General features: G+C 46.2%; 1 protein-coding gene across 1 annotated transcript in view; it reads right to left on the bottom strand.

Annotated features, from left to right (window-relative positions):
* Positions 1-18,843, bottom strand: part of UNC80 (unc-80 homolog, NALCN channel complex subunit) — a 219,538-nt gene that overhangs the window by 48,761 nt on the left and 151,934 nt on the right. The window contains exons 46-53 of the mRNA XM_060257048.1: positions 16,974-17,112; positions 14,799-14,895; positions 13,362-13,532; positions 12,805-12,897; positions 12,050-12,085; positions 11,481-11,699; positions 6,972-7,172; positions 37-160 (exon numbers count right to left, since the gene is read on the bottom strand). Of these exons, the coding sequence (XP_060113031.1) occupies positions 37-160; positions 6,972-7,172; positions 11,481-11,699; positions 12,050-12,085; positions 12,805-12,897; positions 13,362-13,532; positions 14,799-14,895; positions 16,974-17,112 (1,080 nt within the window). The remainder of the gene's footprint in view (positions 1-36; positions 161-6,971; positions 7,173-11,480; positions 11,700-12,049; positions 12,086-12,804; positions 12,898-13,361; positions 13,533-14,798; positions 14,896-16,973; positions 17,113-18,843) is intronic.

The following is an 18,843-nucleotide window of genomic DNA, read 5'->3' on the forward strand; positions in this document are numbered from 1 at the left end:
GCGGAGGTTCAGCAGGTTGCAATTTTGACTACTCACCAGATTGACACAGACATTGATCAGTGACCTAAGGTGAGGCAGGAAGGATATGATTGGCTGCCTCTGAAGTGTCAAACAAACCCCTTCAATCAAATTGCTGGCAGGCTCCCACTCAACCTGTCTCCTGGAACACAACAGTAGGTGGCATTAGGACATTGGCTCCACCAGGAAACCCACAACAATGTGACCGAGACACAGGGATGCTGAGGGATGCTTTGGACAAAGGAGGACATCTTGTACAGCAACATGCTACATTACGACGCCAGCATCTTATCCATGCTACTGAAAAAACAAAGGAGCAGAAGAAGGCATCGCAGAAGAGACAGGACTTGCAGCAAAGAGGGGCTTGCTGCCATGCGTCAGTAACAAGGCAGGCTATTCAGACCATCAACAAAGAGAGTGAGAGAGAGAGAGAGAGAGAGAAAGGAAGGTGGGCCAGGTATGCATGAAGAAACCAGTTTGTAAAAAAGAGCCAGGGCATCTGGATCTGGTAGGAGAACAGAGGTGATATGATTTCCATCTTCAAGTACTTGAAGGGCTGTCATATAGAGGATGGTATGAAATTGTTTTCTGTGCTCCCAGAAGATTGGACCAGAACCAATGCATTGAAATCAAATTAGAAGAGTTTCCAGCTCAACATTAGTAAGAACTTCCCGACTGTTAGAGCAGTTCCTCAGTGGAACAGGAGGAGGTGGACTCTCCTTCCTTGGAGGTTTTTAAACAGAGGCTAGATGGCCATCTGACAGCAATGAGGATCCTGAGAATTTAGGGGGAGGTATTTGTGAGTTTCCTGCATTGTGCAGGGGGTTGGACTAGATGACCCTGGAGGTCCCTTCCATGCTTCTATGATTCTACAGTTACTTTGAATGTTTGTGCGTTTGGTTGCTGGGGCTGACCAACCGAATAACAGAGCCATTAAAGTGTTACAACTCCTCTACGCTTTTAACATCAAGAGCTCGGAGCTTTGCAATGGATCAGTAGATTAAATCGAGAAACTGAAGAAATCAAGAAAAGAAACTGAAGAAATCAAGAAACTAAAGATATTTCGCCACTGTGTCTTGGGAGCCCTGGCCTGCATGGCTCAAGCTAACCCTATCTTGTCTGATCTCAGAAGCTAAGCAGCGTCGGCATTGGTAAGTATTTGGATAGGAGACCTAGGTTGTCCAGAGTTGCTATGCAGAGGCAGGTAGCGGCAAACCACCTCCGAACATCTCTAGCCTAGGAAACCCTGTGGGGTTGGCCATGTCGGTTGCAAGCTGATGGCAGAGCCTACCCCATGGCTGTTTCATCTCTGGCTGCATGTATTCCTCATCTCCCTTTCCAAGAGATTTCATACCGCAACCCTTTCCCCTGTTCCCCAGGAGATTGGTTCCCTCCCATGTTCATGCCCGGAGAACAAGGTCAATGGATCTGAGGCCCTCAACATTCCTGATGGCTTTGCAGAAATCCAGACATACCGATGTCACTTCCACATCAAGATAAGCCATAATGACCTTTCCATAAATTTACTTGGTGAGACAGAAAGATCTGCAAGGACGAACAGTTGGGTGTACAAAGTTTAGTTGAGTTTGGCTCACTTTATTCGACTTATATCCCGCCCTCCCCACCAAGGAAGGCTCAGGGTGGCTCAAAATATACAATAGAGTAACAATTAAACAATTCAATTAAACATTAAATTAAAAACAATTTTAAAACAGTTTAAACAGTTTGGTGCTAATTTCCATTTAGTTTGAGGATGGCATTCAGGATTCTTGGACATTATTTAGATCTAATATCTCGGCGGTGGTTGCCATTCAGTTAAAGGCTAACTGAAATAATATTGTCCTACAGGCCTTGCAGAATTGGGCAAGGTCCCACAAGGCTCTGACTTCCTCACACATTTGGTTCCACCAATGGGGGGCAGCGATGGAGTGGAAACATCGATTTAGGAAACATTGATTCCTTAATTCATCAATTAAGGAAACATCGATTTAGAGCCCTAGAGGAATCCAGAACTGAATTGTGTTTGAAGAGAGTGACAGTTCAAGCAAGTACCTGTTATTATGGGTTCCCAAATACATGCCGCAATGTCACCATGCTCCTGCAATTACTGTGTTCTGGCAACAACGGTGCTGTTATTAACATATGAATTCATCCTTGCTGACGATTGAACCAGGCACATTGTGATTTAAGCAGATGTTTTACAGAAAGAGGGAGGGTGGTTTTATATTCAGACTGCACCTTAGCCACAGCTTGGCAAATTCTAATGACTATTTCTGATGGGAACACCAAAAAGTATTACCGATTACCCACTAGCCCTTAGATAGGGACACCAGGACTGATTTTCCACTAGCCTTATGCCGCTCTCACTCTCCTCTTCTCTGCGGGGTTTCCGTCGGATTTCCCACTATCTGCCCCAGGGCTGCAACAGCTTTGCCTTTTTCACACAGCAAACAGAAACTGGCTTTTAGAGGATCTTGTTTGCTGCACAAAAGAGGCAGAGTGAGTTACAGCCTCGGGGCAGCTTCTGCAAAATCCCACAGGAAGCCCCGCTGAGAAGAGAGTGAAAGCGAGGAAAGGCTAGTGAGAAATTGGTCTATGTCCTGCTCCCGCACTCACTGCATAGGTTTCCCAGTCACGGTTCAAAAAGCTATGACTCCAGAAGTAGTAGCAAATCTTTGCACCACATGGCATCCTCCTCACATATGCAAGGCACATTGGTGGTGTGAACCCGCCAGGCTGCCCCAAGTCACTTCCAGCTTTTGTAAAAAATTGCATTGATTCTAAGCTCATAGGTGCATGGGTGTACATGCGCATGGCAAATAAATTAACAAAAAAGAAACCCAAACCAAGCTACGGGGATGGGGCAGGACATCTGTCTGACTGTGCCGAAGCAAATATTGGGCGGGATATGGGTGCTTTGTGGGGGAGTGTGTGGATGGGCTTCCGCCACTCCATTTTGAGCCAGCCTGATTTGGGATGCCTCTCTTTTATTTATTTTATTTATTTATTTTGTGAATTTATAGTTCGCCCTTTCCCATAACGGGCTCAGGGCAGGTTAAAGCATAGTGAAACAATTAAATCCAGTAGTAAAACATTTAAACAATTAAAAGAATTTGATAAAAACAGCATGGAAGGTATAAGCACATTATACAAATTAGGACACAGATGCCATAGGTGTCATAAATATAAGAAATGTCAAAAATATCGGCCCGATCTCTGACAATCAGGATGGTAAATCAGTGTAGGGAGGCCAATTAGATGCTATAATCAGTAAAGCAAGGCCTTCCGCTTGCCTCAGCTTGAAAGCCTGGCGGAACTGCTCCGTTTTACAGGCCCTACGGAATGGTAGTAAATCTGGTTGGGCCTGAATCTCCATGGGGAGCTGATTCCATCAGGTCAGGGCCAGGACCAAAAAGGCCCTGGCCCTAGTCGAGGCAAGCCGGACATCCTTTGGGCCAGGGATAGTCAGAAGATGTTGATTGGCCGATCGTAGTACTCTCCGGGACTCATGTGCTCCAAGCTGCCGGTCTGGACCCAGCCTACATGATATCAGTGGCATGTAACAACTAGAACCAACAGAGTGAGCTTTCAGTATGGCAGGTGGGAGATGGTGGAATTTCACTGCTATGGAGGTCCTACTAAAGCCTTTCTTGGTAGTTTTTAGGAAACGCTACAAATTGCCCATTTTAGCATGCTTTTGGCAATTTTGCTTTATTTAATTTTTTTTCGGGGGGGGGGGGAGTGCTAGGGACCCTGGCCAAGGGCTCCATAGGTTTGTAGAAGTCCCCAAAGGACTGACACAAGAGATCTGGGTTTATTTACAAAGGAGAGCTTTAATAATGCATCAGAGTTTCTCAAAGCAGACTCACGCAAAGCTTCAATCAGCTGGTCGCGAGGCTTAGTTAAGCTTTGCTGCGCATGTGTGTGCGTCTTGAGGCCAGCTGATTGAAGCTTAGCTTGAATCTGCTTTGATAATTCTGATGTGCTATGGAAACCCTTTGCTGGGTCCATGTTAAAGAATGCCACTTTATTCTATTCTATTTATTTAATCAGATTTATATCCCGCCCTCCCCTGATAGGCACAGGGCGGCTAACAACAAATAAAAACAACATAAAATATTAAAAACAAAATATACAATAAAATCATTTCCATTTTATAGTCATTAAAAGTCCAAGATGCACACTGATGTTCTAGTTATTCTGATGTTTCTGGTTTCAGTTATGTTAGTTCAGTGAGATGGTCGATGCTGTGGAATAATAGCCACTTCCTCTTAACTGTTAAAAGCAAGTCTGAACAGTTTGGTCTCACAGGCCCTGCGGAACTGTGGCAGGTCTCGCAGGGCCCTGATGTTTTGGGGGAGGGCGTTCCACAGAGCGGGGGCTATTACCGAGAAGGCTCTGGCTCTAGTGCTGGTCAACTGAGCTTCTTCCGGTCCGGGGATCCTAAGAAGATTTTGGGACCCTGAACGTAGTGCTTTCTGGGGGTACGTATTAAGCACGGGCTGTGTCTTTTCTACTTATTGGAAGCTTACTGGGTCATCGCTACAAAAACAGAAGACAACTAGAGAACTGGTTGTGTGATCCTTTCGATGCAACATGACCCAAATTTGTTCCTATATTCCTAATTGATATTCAGTGAGATTTCTCTTTCCCAGTCTGAAACGAAATGTTTGACGGAAGAAGTGAAGAGGGGGGCAACTTAGGGTGGTTCTCAAGGGCTGACTCCTTTCCTGTGACAAGGAGCATTTTATGGTTTTCTTAAAAGTAAAACTAGAAATGCTCAGCAGGTTGAAAGAACTTGTCACCACACAGCTAAAAAATTAAGAACAGATCCGGTAGCAGAGACTGGAGCACGTACGCGTTGATCCGTGATTAAATTCTTTGTACTGAGGCTCCAGTTAAAGCAGCATTGAGAGAAGACTGATGAAGGGTGAAACCCACAAAACTGTAGGGGCGTTTTCGCACTGACCTTAATCGGCAGCGACGTCCCTCTTCACCGCGCAGGATCTGCGCGGATTTCGCACCAATTGCTGCGGAGCACCCAGAAGAGCCGCAAAGTCCCGCGGCTTTTGCGGCGCAAATGGAAACCGGTTTTTGGCAGTTTCCATTTGCGCCGCAAAAGCCGCGGGACTTTGTGGCTCTTCCGGGTGCTCCGCAGCAATTGGTGCGAAATCTGCGCAGATCTTGCGTGGTGAAGAGGGATGTCGCTGCCGATTAAGGTTAGTGCGAAAATGCCCTAGGAAATCCAGGAAATACGGTCTTTTTATCTCTTTGTGAGAAGTTGTGCAGAACGATGCCCCTGTCTCCACCCAGATTCTGAACTGCAAGAAGCGGCTGAAGGCAGTGCCTCTGAGACGTGACTTTAGAAAACAGTCCAGGGGAGCGTTGTGTGGGTGTTCGTTCTATTATTTTGCTGTACGGACTTATTATAAACTGTGCGCTAAATGTTTGTTTACACGCTTTTTGCGTGAGAGTGATAATTCAACCGGTGAGGTTTTGAAGGATATATTGTAAAAAATTAAGAATGGCTGTTAACAGACAGCTGGCTCAGGGCAACATCAAGCCAACCTGTAAATGAGCTGGCCGGAAAAGGAGTGCCCTGGAGCATCCTGACAGCCTGCAGAAGAGAGATGGGCTGCAGGCACCTTGGGGAGTGTCTAGAACGCTCACACGCCCTGTCTACAGCTCTCTGGGTATTCTCTGGGTGCTTCTTGGCTATCCAGGCAGCTAGGGAGGTGCCCCAGCAAAAAGGGAATACTTTGAAAGTGGTGCCTTTTTAAGCCGGCCCCTGGTAAGTCGGGGACAGCTCAGGCGAGGGATGGGGCCGGTGGGCAGATGTGCGCTTGTAGAAGCATTTTTTGGGGGTGCTCACCTGCCATCCTCGGGGCGGCTTAAACCGCCCGTCTGTAACCAGCCAATGTTTTAGCCATTATATGTCCCACGGTGCTGTTTAGGGCTTCAGAGATGAAGAAAGAAGACAGGAATCATAGGCGCAGTTTGGAAAAGGACAGATGAGAGAGTCGAAGCAAACAACAAACAAACAAAAAAGCCCACTCCCGTCGGTGACAGCCTTTTATATGAGAGAAAGATACAAGAAGGAAGATCAGAGGAAATAAAAGTATTGACTTTAATATTGGGCAAGATGAAGGAAGGCAGACTTGGCACCGTTATTTATTTACAATGAATAACCCGTTAAGAAATCACTAGGTTGCAGTTCAGCATCAATGGAGATTCAGAAGATTTACTTTTTTTGGAGAGGAAAGAGAAAAAAAAAAGATCTGGGGCTGTTGCAGTGAAAACACATTAAAACCCAACTGCTCTGTAAACAAGGGCTCACAAGGCAGGAAAATAACACTGACTTCTGAAATGTCTGAAACCAGCTCTCCTGGGTCACAACTAATTAAGCCGCTAGTAGAGCTTTCTAGCCTTCAGAAGGATTAAATTCCTTTGACTTTTACGCTTTCTGTGTTTAAGTTATTTGAAAATTTCTGTAGTTGCACACAGGCTCGAAAGAAATCACACGCACAGCAGTGCTGACATCCACATACCTACACATAGCCACAGGGGGCGCTGTGGGGTAACACCCCTTCACAGATGCACCCTGCCCTCTTACATCGCTCGTAAGTTTTCTAAGGATAATTTCGTATGATCTTTTTTTTTTTTAGAAACAAGAACAAACATCTTACTCCCGGATACTTATTTTGTGGTACATGCTACACTTTCAGAGTTTCTGCTCATGGTTCTTCGTCAAGAGATGCATTTCCTCTATTGCTGTCGGGAGACACACACGGGGGGGCGCATGCACATTCAACAATAGGAGAAATACATTTCCTTTCTTTTGCTGTAAAAGGGTTCAGTGCAGCAAAACACTGTCAATAAAATGACATACCCCTTCCTTCAAGGCGTGCAACATCAACAACGGACCCCCGAGGGTTTCCGTCCCACCTGCTCACCTCAAAGTAGGCATCTTGTGAATTTTATTGAACATACGGTCCAGTCTCTTTAAGATGAGGATGAGGGCTGGCCGCACAGCCTCAGCTGTCCAGTCGGTGATGGGCAGCATCTCCATGATGTAGCGCCGGAGCCCACGGCTCTCCATCGTCTGGGTGTCGTAAGGCGCCAGCTTCAGAAGGGAATGTGCAATTTCTGCCAACCTAAAATCATGGCTCGTTAAGAGGGGAATCTGGGATTCTGCGCAAGAAGCTTCTCAGCAGAGAGCTACGAGTAACTCCAGGGCTTTTTTTTTGCAGCAGGAACTCCTTTGCATATTAGGCCACACCCCTCTGATGTAGCCAATCCTCCAAGAGCTTACAGGGCTTTTAGTACAGGGCCTACTGTAAGCTCTGGGAGGACTGGCAACATCGGGGTGTATGGCCTAATATGCAAAGGAGTCCTTGCTACAAAAAAATCCCTGATTAGGCCACACTCCCGATGTAGCCAATCCTCCTGGAGCTTACAATAGGCCCTGTACTAAGACCCCTGTAAGCTCTTGGAGGATTGGCTACATCAGGGGTGCGTGGTCTAATATGCAAAAAAGTTCCTGCTACAAAAAAGTCCTGTAAGAGAACAACATGCTGAAGTCTCTGCTGGGTCAGAAGAGCCTACCGACAGACACAGACCAAGTATGATTGCAAAACTAGAGAACAGGAATGTGAGGGACGTAAGCCTATGACTGTAACCACCAGCATTGCTTTGGGCAAGAACCAGGGGTCATTTTGTGGGAAAAGCGGTGCCGGAGCTCATTAGCGCAACTCATTTGCATATGCCGCACACCCCTGACATCACCGGAAGGTGTACTAAATTACATCAGCTCAGCTTCTACCTTAAAATGCTTCTTGAAATATAATTGTCATCATAACACCTTACTCCCATCACACTTTTTAAATTACTTCTCCTATGTGGCCATAGTGGCATAATGAAGATTTCCATCTGTCTGCTTTGTATGTTTCAGTTATCTTCCCATTTTTTGTGGAGGGAAATATTAGGGTGCAGCAAAATTCTGACAAAGGGTTTGAGCAATGGAGCCCAGGAACCCAGAAGCAAGCATCGGGGGGGGGGGGGGGGTAAGAAAGAAAGAATAGAGCTCCCAGCGAAGAAAAAGACTGCAGATTTATACCCCGCCCTTCTCTCTGAATCAGAGACTCAGAGCGGCTTACAATCTCCTATATCTTCTCCCCCCACAACAGACACCCTGTGAGGCAGGTGGGGCTGAGAGGCTCTCACAGCAGCTGCCCTTTCAAGGAGAACCGCTGCGAGAGCTATGGCTGACTCAAGGCCATTCCAGCAGGTGTATGTGGAGGAGTGGGGAATCAAACCACGTTGCCTTCAGAGACACAAACCAAACCTGAACTTACAACCACTGAGAAAGTCAACGTTGTATACTTCATCGCCACTGAAGTGCAAAAACTCTACTAAACTAAAAGTAGCACTTTGCTTCCATGGCAATGGCATATGTTCTGCTAGATGGAGACACATCTGCTCAATACACTTGGAACGTATGAATGAAAAACAGCATATAACGACCACTGAAAAACATAATAACACAATGAGAAACCTAATTGAAAACTGTGTACTGCGTGAACTCCCAGGACACTCAAGGGGAAACCTCAAAATAGCTGTTTTATGGCAAAGGAATTTCAGAAACAATCTAGAATGGGAGACTGCCGAATTACAACATTCAGGACAATGGAACCTCCAGGGCTTAACAGAGATCTCAGGTTCTTATCTAACTACACATGGTAAGTTATTCAGTTCTCATGTCTGTATGTTAATTCTTTTGTTATCTGTATGCTAATTTGCTGTAATTCACAGGTCTTACCAACTGCTTTAATCCAATCTTAGCTATTTGGCAAGGCCTTTCCCAGGCCTCTAAGGCAGCAGATTGCCCATTGCTGGCTGATGAACTCATTGGCAGCCGCAACAGCAGCAATTGGCCCTTGGCCGCTGCAGCCACCATCATCGTCAGCTCCTCCCAGCTCTCTCTGATGCCCGCAGCTGGGTAGGAGCCCCCGAGCAGGGTCCCCCAGCTCTCCGGGATAGGGTGAGTTTGGCTCCCAGACTGCCACTCAAGTCATGGGCAGTCCCTGGGCCCCAAGAGAGACAGACACCCATTTTTGCTGATCCATTTTCAAATAAAGTATTCTGACTTCAGTGCATGTTGCCGCCAGCAAAATCAGTCATTCCGGATTCCTCCCAGGCACAGCAGAGCAGGCCAACGGCAAACACAGCAGAAACAGGGACTCCGCTTGCACAACCAGGGGTGGAATTCTAGCAGAAGTTCCTTTGCATATTAGGCCACACCTCCCTGATGTAACCAATCCTCCAAGAGCTTACAGTAGGCCCTGTATGCTCTTGGAGGATTGGTTTACATTAGGGGGGCATGGCCTAATATGCAGAGGAGCTCCTGCTAGAAAAAGAGCCCTGCTTCTGGGTATTCGCTGGAAGTGATGTCATACCATCTGCATGTCATCATTCCCCATGTCTCTCCCTCCCCCTCCACTTCTCACTTCCAAAGGCAGTTTGGAAAACAGGGAGCCCACAACAAGGGTAGGCAACCTATTCAGCCCAAGTGCTGAAGAACCCACAATGTCTCCCTGTGAAGGAGTTGGCATGCCAGCAAATGAGAGGGGTGGGATATGAGGGTGAGCTAGACACTGGGACCAATTCGCACTCCAGGAATGCTGCCAGCACCTCAGAGCTCGCTTTGGGTGAAACCAGGCGTGGAATTCTAGCAGGAGCTCCTTTGCATATTAGGCCACACCCCCTTGAAGTAGCCAATCCTCCAAGAGCTTACAAAAAAAGAGCCTTCTAAGCTCCTGGAGGATTGGCTACATCAGGGGTGTGTGGCCTAATATGCAAAGGAGCATCTGCTAGAATTCCACCCTGAGTGAAGTACTGGCTCTGTGTGCCGAGTAAAATAGCCTTCCATGCTACTCTTTTGCAACTCCGTGCTAGGGCTGCCTGGTCTAAAATATAGCAACTGGGAACATATTTTCCTAATGTTACAAGATTTTTCGCTGGGTAGCCATGTCGGTCTGCAGTAAAAGAGCTGGAGTCAAGTCTCAAGAGTCAAAGCTTCCTTCATCAGACATCTGACAACGGGAGTTTGGATTCTTTTTAAAGTTCATCCCCTGAAAAATCTCATTGCTCTCTAAGGTGCTACTGGAAGTTCCTTTGCATATTAGGCCATACCTCCCTGATGTAACCAATCCTCCATGAGCTTACAGTAGGCCTTGTACTAAGAGCCCTGTAAGCTCTTGGAGGATTGGCTTACATCAGGGGGCCGTGGCCTAATATGCAGAGGATCTCCTTTGCATATTAGGCCACACCCCCTGATGTAGCCAATCCTCCAAAAATGTAAGCTCTTGGAGGATTGGCTACTTCAGGGGTGCGTGGCCTAATATGCAAAGATTTTTCACTGTGTGTGGACGAGGGGGTGTATGCTCGATGTATACTAAGTTGAATAAATACCCCCAAAAACTCAGCTACCAAAATAGCCGCACCTGAATAAAAACCAATGCTATTTGGCTTTTATTCAGGTGTGGTTAGAAGGCTGAGTGAACTCTGCATTTAAACTTTAAACCCCTGTGAAGGTGTTGGTATGCCAGCAACACCTTCAACAGCACAACCCCCATAACCACTGTCAAATTCCATACCACCTTCTCCTTTTGGATCACTTCCTTCCCTTGGGTCACCCTGCCTTCCCAGGGTGCTGCAGCTCCCTGGATTCTCAGGGTGCCCAACTGAGAATCCAAAAGATGCCCCTGGGCACCCTCTGTAACATCCAGGAGTCTGTTTCCCATCCATCCCTTCACTGCTGCCACAAGCAAACCTCCCCCTTTTTGCTTTCTCTTCCCGGGGTGCTGAAGACCCCATTCTTTCACTGCTCGCACCTCCAAACCTTCCTCTAACATCACCAGATAGTAGCCAGAAGGCACAACCCCCACAAATTCTGTCTAAATCTCCCATATCCGTTTTTCCTTGTGGATCACTTCTTTTCCCTGGGTCAAACCCCACCTTCCCGGGGTGTTGCAGTCCCAACTGAGTATCCAAAAGGAGTCCCTGAGCACCCTTCTCTAACATCCAGGGGTCCACTTTAACATCTTCCCCCCCTCCTCCAACTGGATTCCTATATCTGCATTTAGCTGGGCATTTTCTTACTCATTCTAAGTTATTTATTTCGAGTTGTCGAAAGGGTACTGTGCTGCCCACAGCCAAAAGGCTCCCAGGGATACACCTTTCTCAGGGGTGGCCAATGGTAGCTCTCCAGCTGTTCTTTTTGCCTACAACTCCCATCAGCCACAGCCATTGGCCACGCTGGCTGGGGTTGATGGGAGTTGTAGGCAAAAAAGCACCTGGAGAGCTACCCTTGGCCACCCCTGACCTATCGCCTCATGTCCACTTCTCCAGGCGCTCTCCCTATTTATACAAGTTGAACCATATCCTCGCAGTCAGCAGAATACCTCATATGAGATTTAACGTCCAGCAGCTCCAAAGAAGTCACTCTGGGCTCTCCGGCCAGGTTCTGCAGGATCTTCAGTCTGGGGCCACAGTGCTTGTAGAACTCCGTGCAGATGTTCAGCAGGGACTCCCGTGGCCGCCTGAACTCCTCGCGAGCGAGCCTCTCGTCCAGTTCCTCTCGCTGGATGCCTTGGCCTTCCTCCAGCAAATGAAGGTTTTCCCTGGAGTTTGCACAAAGGGAAAGATGTGCCACGAGAAAGCGGAGTCCAGGGGTAGGTGGGGCAGGGATTGCACTGATAAACTCAAAGGATTGCAACTGACACCTTCCTTTGCAACAGAAGCAATGTCCCCTGCACATTAGCAAAGGAAGAGCGAGTGGCATAGTTTTGTGAGAGGCTAAGAAGAGAAGCCCTGACCCGGATAGCCCAGGCTAGCCCGATCTCATCAGATCTCAGAAGCTAAGCAGGGTCAAAACGCCCTAGCTTGATATGGCATCCAATGTGTCAATGATGGTAAAAGGAATCCGGCGAGAGTGAATTGGAGGGGCTAGTCATAAATGCAAAGGAGATACCTGATAAAGTGCAGCTTGGCTCCTTGCTCTGGGTACCTAGAGAGAAAACAGGGGCAGAGTGGCGAGAAAGAAATCATGTAGGATTTGAAATACATTTTTGGTCCAGTTTAGAAAATATCGCTCATTTTCGCTCCTGGGTTCGAGGAGGGAGCAAAAACTTGGTTTCCTTTCCACCCATTGTGATTGTACTGCTTCTGGACTTCTGGACGTTAGGGTTGCCAAATCTGGGAAGGGAAATTTCTGGAAATATGTGGGTGCAGCCTGGGGAGGGGAGGGACCTCAGTGGGGGACAACATATTGCAGTCCACTCTCCAAAGCGACCATTTTCTCCAGGGAAATTGATTTCTGTAGTCTGGAGATCAACTGTAATTCTGAGAGATTACCAGGCCGCACCTGAAGGCAGTCTACCCCATTGGACATCTACACGGGGGCATTAATTTAAAATAGGGTGTACATATTTAACATCCAGTATGTGTAGAATTGGTGTATTGTTTCTGCATACAAGCAAGTCTGGTGGGTGACGTGAGGAGAAACAATCTCTCTCTCTCCCTGTCTCTCACATGCACAAACACGCACCATTTCATCCAGAGAGATCATCTGAACCAAGCCTTTGATTTCCCCCACCCCCCCTATTGCCTATCAATAAAGATGCATCAGCCAGTTAAAAAGCCACCATCTGAAATTCCAGTATATGTTCTAGTTACATGTGATATGGGCTGGTGTTAACAGTGAGGTAACAAGAAGCCCTCTGTTACCTGGTATTGGCCCCCGAGGACATGGCATGATTAGCAGCCGTGGTTCCTTTATGGCCTTGATCGCACCGACTCATCTGAGGAGCTGTCATTGGCCTATTCAATGGGGAAGGACTGTGTCAGAACTTGTATTTGGCTGAAAATGTTGAATTTGCCATGAGAATGTTAATTGCTGTTATCAACGTAACTACGATCAAAGTCCAGAATTTGTTTCTGATCCCCAAGTCTGCAACTTAAAACGAATCAAGAAGTGGGAAAACACAAGCTTTTTAGCTTTCGGTTCGCAACAAAATACCAAGTCAAATTCTCCTTTAACAGATTGGAATTGGTCTCCATTATAAGTTAGCACACTACTGTCATTTGTTACCATGGCTAGAAACATGAAAGATGTTAGAAGTGAAGGACGAACACTGTGTGTGTGTAGCTTTAAGGCATTCTGCTATAGTGGGTACTGGACTAACTATACCAGTTAACCCAACAGGTTATGGGTCCAGCAAAAAAAGCCCATTGTTATGTTCTCTGAAGTCAAAATCGGGGGGGGGGGGCAGGGGGAGGCTTACCTGGTGAGGACTTCCACACTGTACAAGAGGGCTTGCAGGGATGTTGCAAGCGCAGCTGTAGCCGCTATCTCTTCTCGCGCAGCAGTCACCGTCTCCACTTGGGAGGTTTGCCTCTTGAGCTTCTGCAGGTAACAAGGCACCAAGGCTTCCAGGACCATCAACATCTGAAGACTGAGACAAGTGAATCCAATTCACATTAGGCTGGAGTTGAAAGGAGGGAGAGAAGCCTAATCTAAAGGGTACTTTCCCTATTACAAATGGCCAGCTTGTCCAGCATCATGTGTGTGGAAGTACGGGGGCATTGCCTCTACAGGAGAGACCTCAGAGACATGTGTCTCCATGGAAGGTCATGTGGATGAGTGAGAGGACAAAGCAAGAGAGAGGAGGAGTCAGAGGGCAGCTCCCAGCAGGTGACGACAAAGAGAGGCATCCCATTCAAGGATATAAGAATTCACTGCCACAGGAGGTGGTGGTGGCTACAAGCATAGCCAGCTTCAAGAGGGGATTGGATAAAAATATGGAGCAGAGGTCCATCAGTGGCTATTAGCCACAGTGTGCATATATATATATATATAAAATTTTGGCCACTGTGTGACACAGAGTGTTGGACTGGATAGGCCATTGGCCTGATCCAACATGGCTTCTCTTATGTTCTTATGACACAGAGTGTTGGACTGGATGGGCCATTGGCCTGATCCAACATGGCTTCTCTTATGTTCTTATGTTATGTTCTTATAACACCTATACACACTTAGAGCGATGTAGCACCCCTCCACCAATGTTCAGTCATGCTGAGTTGCTCACTCTAACAAAAAGGTGGTGTGTGCTGGGCCACAGACTGGCAGAGTAGTAGAAATGAACCAGAAGCAACCAATAAGATAGAAAAGCAGGACCACTGAAGAAAGAGAAAGACCGAGGAGAAAATCTTAGCTAAATACAATTAGATTTGAGTCCAGTAATGCCTTAGAGATCAAAAAAGATTTTGGAAACATAAGTTTTCAGGCGTTAAAACTCCCTTCATAAGATACAAGTCAGAATGGAGATCCCTGAGTCCTTACTGTTCCAACTTGCATCTGACAAAAAGAGCTTTGATTCTTGAAACCTCACACCTCAAAAAAAACTTGTTGGTCTCTAAGGTGATGCAGGACTAAAACTGAGTTGTTCTACTGCAGACAACACAGCTGCCCTCTGAAATTTAACAATATACGGAAGTGGATGATCTGAGAGAAGAAAGTGCCAAAGTGCGTTGCTGCTGTGGTCTTTGGAAGGAACTGAGCAAAAACACATACTTTCGCTCTCCTAGGCATGCGCCGTGGCTCAAAAGAGGCAGAAGCTTGAGCACTGGAAGATTCTCAGCAATACTCTCAGAGATGCCTAGGGGTCTGCAGGTGTGCCACAAAAACAAAACCAATAAACCAGTCCCCAAATAAATGGTACCTTCGGAACGATTCAGGGGCATAGGCCACAACCGTGACACACAACTTGATGGCTTCGCTGATAGAAAAAGTCAGGTCCTCGTTGCCATAGCAGAAATCTGAAAAGGGGGAGGAACAGACTTTGTGCAAGTGGACGTCACACACAGACACACAGAAAACCAACAACCGCAACCCAGTGTTAGGTGATTGGAACCGATGAAGCGTCATGGGCAAAGCGCTCTCTTTCAGTGTCAATTCCTGGTTAATTTCACTGGTAAGAGGACATTAGTACAAAAAAACAAAAACAAAACCTGGCCCATCTTAATTGGTTGGACTACTTAATTTTTTTTGGGGGGGAGGGGGGAGAGCACCAGGAAACCTGCAGCCAAGATGCTGGCTGATTAATTAAAACCATTAAGTGAATTTCAGTCCCCGTCTCTCAATTTTTTTTTGGCTTTTGGCATATTCTTTGGAATTCGGTTGCAGGAAAAACCCAAACCCAAACCAGGCAGGATTCCCCTTCTGTGAAACTCTTAACACTACAGTAGTCTGCTTGTTAAAATCTGGACTGGGGGTCCAGCGTGGTGCTCATGGGTGCAATGGCACCTGCTAACACTTTGGCATCCACAATGTGTTTTTAGAAAGTGGGTGGGACCAAATGAGGCTCATGCCTGGTAGGGCTTCTGACTGAAGATTCAATAGGCTATGCAGATTAAAACAACGTTGTTTCAGCAGCAGGTACCACCACAGTATTGGTTTTATTTTCTTTCACTTCCATTTTCCAGCGTTAAAATTACCCCTTTGTACATAGGCTCCACCTCCCGTGGCAGCCATTTTGTAGTTGCCCCCTCCATCCTATGTCAGAATTCCAAAGGTGCGCACAGGCAATGTTCCCTCTAAGCTGTGAAGCCTTCTGAGCAAAAATCCTCCTTCGTGAGCTACTGGCATTAAAGCGGGGAGCTAAATTAGTTTGCTCTGGGGCCACAGACAAAAATGTGTGGGCCAGAGGCTAAAAAACTATGAGCTTGCTCTCACTAACGCAGCTTAGAGGGAACACTGCCCACAGGCTCTAAAATGGTTGGGGATCCCCATCTAGGTAGAAGGTTTGACTTCCTGCCCCACAATCCCCAGCCCCGCAGACCTTCCCATAGTGGTTAAGAGCAGAGAACTCTGATCTGGAGAATCGGGTTTGATTCCCCACTCTTCCACATGAAGCCAGCTGGGTGACCTTGGATCAGTCAGAGTTCTTCCAACTCTTCCTCCTCCCCCCTCACCTGCCAACCCACTTCTGTTCCCAGACCACACCTGAAGCTTGGTGCTTCGCCCCTTGGCACCTCCTCTTGTCAGTTTCATCCCACAAACATTCCCCTCTACTCGGTTTCCATTTTCCAGCCCTACTGTCTACATAGTTCCCCATTTTAAGAAGCTGAAACGGAAGCATTTTCAAAAATGACACTGAAGACGTGTTATAGGGAGATGAATTTTTTTTGGAAAATACCTAAAGATTTCAGAGGCTTTTCTGCTTTTGCCAGTTCTAGAATGCCCAGATTGTCCACCATATCTCCTTCTAAGGACTGCAGAAGGTCAAAGAAGCACTGAGCTGACACCCCTTTGCTCGGTCCAATCATCCCACAAACATTCCACTCTTCCCTGGGTTTCCATTTTCCAGTCCTACTGGACTCAGATTGGACTCTTCTACTGCAGGACAACACAGCTGACAACACAGAGTTTCCAGCCCTTCCGATTTCCCACTATCTGCGCCGGGGTTGCAGCAAACATCGTGATTTTCACACAACCACCCTGTGTCGGAAGTTTTGCTCAGTACATGTTTGGTTTATCTTAGCGTCCATTTTGTCGAGGTAGCGGTGATAAACAGCTTTTTATTAAGTACAGCAGCATAGTCGATGGCTGCACTAACAAGAATGGAGAACCGGCCAACAGGGCCACAACTATAGACAACTCTGGGTTCCCGCACAAGCACGTCCAAACCGGCCGGGGCCCTGTGATTGGTGCAGGGGAGCAGGTATTTGAATCCTGCTGCCCTTTGTTCCCAGTTCCCAAAAAATGGGAACTCCGTTCGTATGGCTCCAATGAACCAGGCCGGAACATTCAATTCAGTCCTTATACACTTTAGTTCACATACATAATAATAGTCAAGACATATTATAAGGAAATGAAATGAAATTTTGGAAAATACCTAAAGATTTCAGAGGCTTTTCTGCTTTTACCAGTTCTAAAATGTCCAGATTATCCACCGTATCTCCTTCTAAGGACTGCAGCAAGTCAAAGAGGCACTGAGATGACACCCCTTTGCTCGGTCCATTGCTGGCCGCATCCTGTATTTAAAAAAAAATGCATTTCTGATTTGTCAGGTTCTGCCTACCTTTCATTTCATATTTCCAGATGCAAGGAGAGCGACATTTGGAAAGCAGCTGTTTTACTGCAAAGGAACTTCAAGAACAGAATGGAGAGAGAAATTGCTGAATTACAAATTATTATGAAACTTGGAACAAACACCTCCCCAGGACTGAACAGGGATATTGGTTTTTTATCTCATTACAGATGCTAAACCGACTCTCAGTGAGTATAGCTATACACCCACAGAATTCCAAAGTGTTTCTCTTTTAGAATTGTGTATCAGTATAAATATTTGTATTGACATACTCAAAATAGGGATATTGTCTGCATATCTCATTACATATGCTTTACCCATTTTCACTATATTTTATTGTATTCCTTTTTCCTATGACAAACTAGAATTATGTTTACATGTTAAAAAGTAAATTAGGTGGACAAGAACATCACTATCCAATGTATTTCTCTTTTAGCTGTATTGACACACTCAAACAGGGACTTTGGTTGCTTATCCCATTACATATATTGAACCTATTTCCCATTGTCATTGACAGACAAGCTCACATTTTGACATACTACTGTTTTGTTGCTTTCGCAGGCTCATGCTACTCAGATCAAAGGTTTGCTCAATTTGTTAATTTTACTGCATACTGCTGTTTTGTTGCTTTTGCATGCTCATGCTACTCAGATCAAAGGCTTGCCCAATTGTTAATTTTACTATTCTGTCATTGTACCATTTTACATTCTAAACCACTGCCTACCAGATAATTTTACTTCACTGTCATTGGTTCTTAAATCTGTACCATGTTGCATTCTGGGCCACTGCCTACAAGCTATGTATGGCTCTGCTCAGCTATGTCTGGCTTTGCTCACTGTGCTGGATTCTTCATCGGATGAAGTGTGCTTAAGAGCACCCGAAAACTTACATTCTGAATAAAAATTGGTTGGTCTTAAAGGTGCACTTGATTCCTGCTTTGTTCAACTGCTTCAGACCAACACGGCTGCCCACTTGGAGCTATCTTTTTGGAAGTGTGTCTGCTTTACACAAAAGCAGCAGTCTTGAATCCAATCTGTATCTGTTGTCTCCGCGTGTTGCATTGAGGCACCCAAACCCTAAACAGTGATACTCTCACTGCTGCAGGAAGGGGTGGCAGCGACAAGCATAGATAGCTTCAAGAGGCGACTGGAAAAATATCTGGAGCTGAGCTACTAGCCCAGAGCCCATTCGGGATAGGGCAGGCTATAAATCAAAAATAATAAAATAATTTATAAATAAATAAATAGAGGAACTAGGGCTTTTTTTTTGTAGCAGGAACTTCTTTGCACATTAGGCCATACACCCCCGATGTAGTCAATCCTCCAGGAGCTTACAGGTTAGTACTGGGCTTACTGTAAGCTCCACAAGGATTGGCTACATCATGGGGGTGTGGCCTAATATGTAGAGGCAGGAATATTTTTGTAGAAAAAGCCCAGCAGGAAGTTATTTGCATATTAGGCCACACCCCCTGGCATCACCATTGTTTCACACGGGGCCTTTTTTGTAGAAAAAGCTCAACGGGGACCCATTTGCCTATTAGGCCACACCTGTTGGCACCAAACCAGCCAGAACTGCGTTCCTGTGTGTTCCTGCTCAAAGAAAGCCCTGGGTACAGGAGTTCCTATTACAAAAAAAAAGCCCTGTGAATTACTATCAGGTTTTTATTATGACCTCA

Source organism: Heteronotia binoei, chromosome 16, assembly GCF_032191835.1.
Source record: "Heteronotia binoei isolate CCM8104 ecotype False Entrance Well chromosome 16, APGP_CSIRO_Hbin_v1, whole genome shotgun sequence".
NCBI classification, from domain to species: domain Eukaryota; kingdom Metazoa; phylum Chordata; class Lepidosauria; order Squamata; family Gekkonidae; genus Heteronotia; species Heteronotia binoei.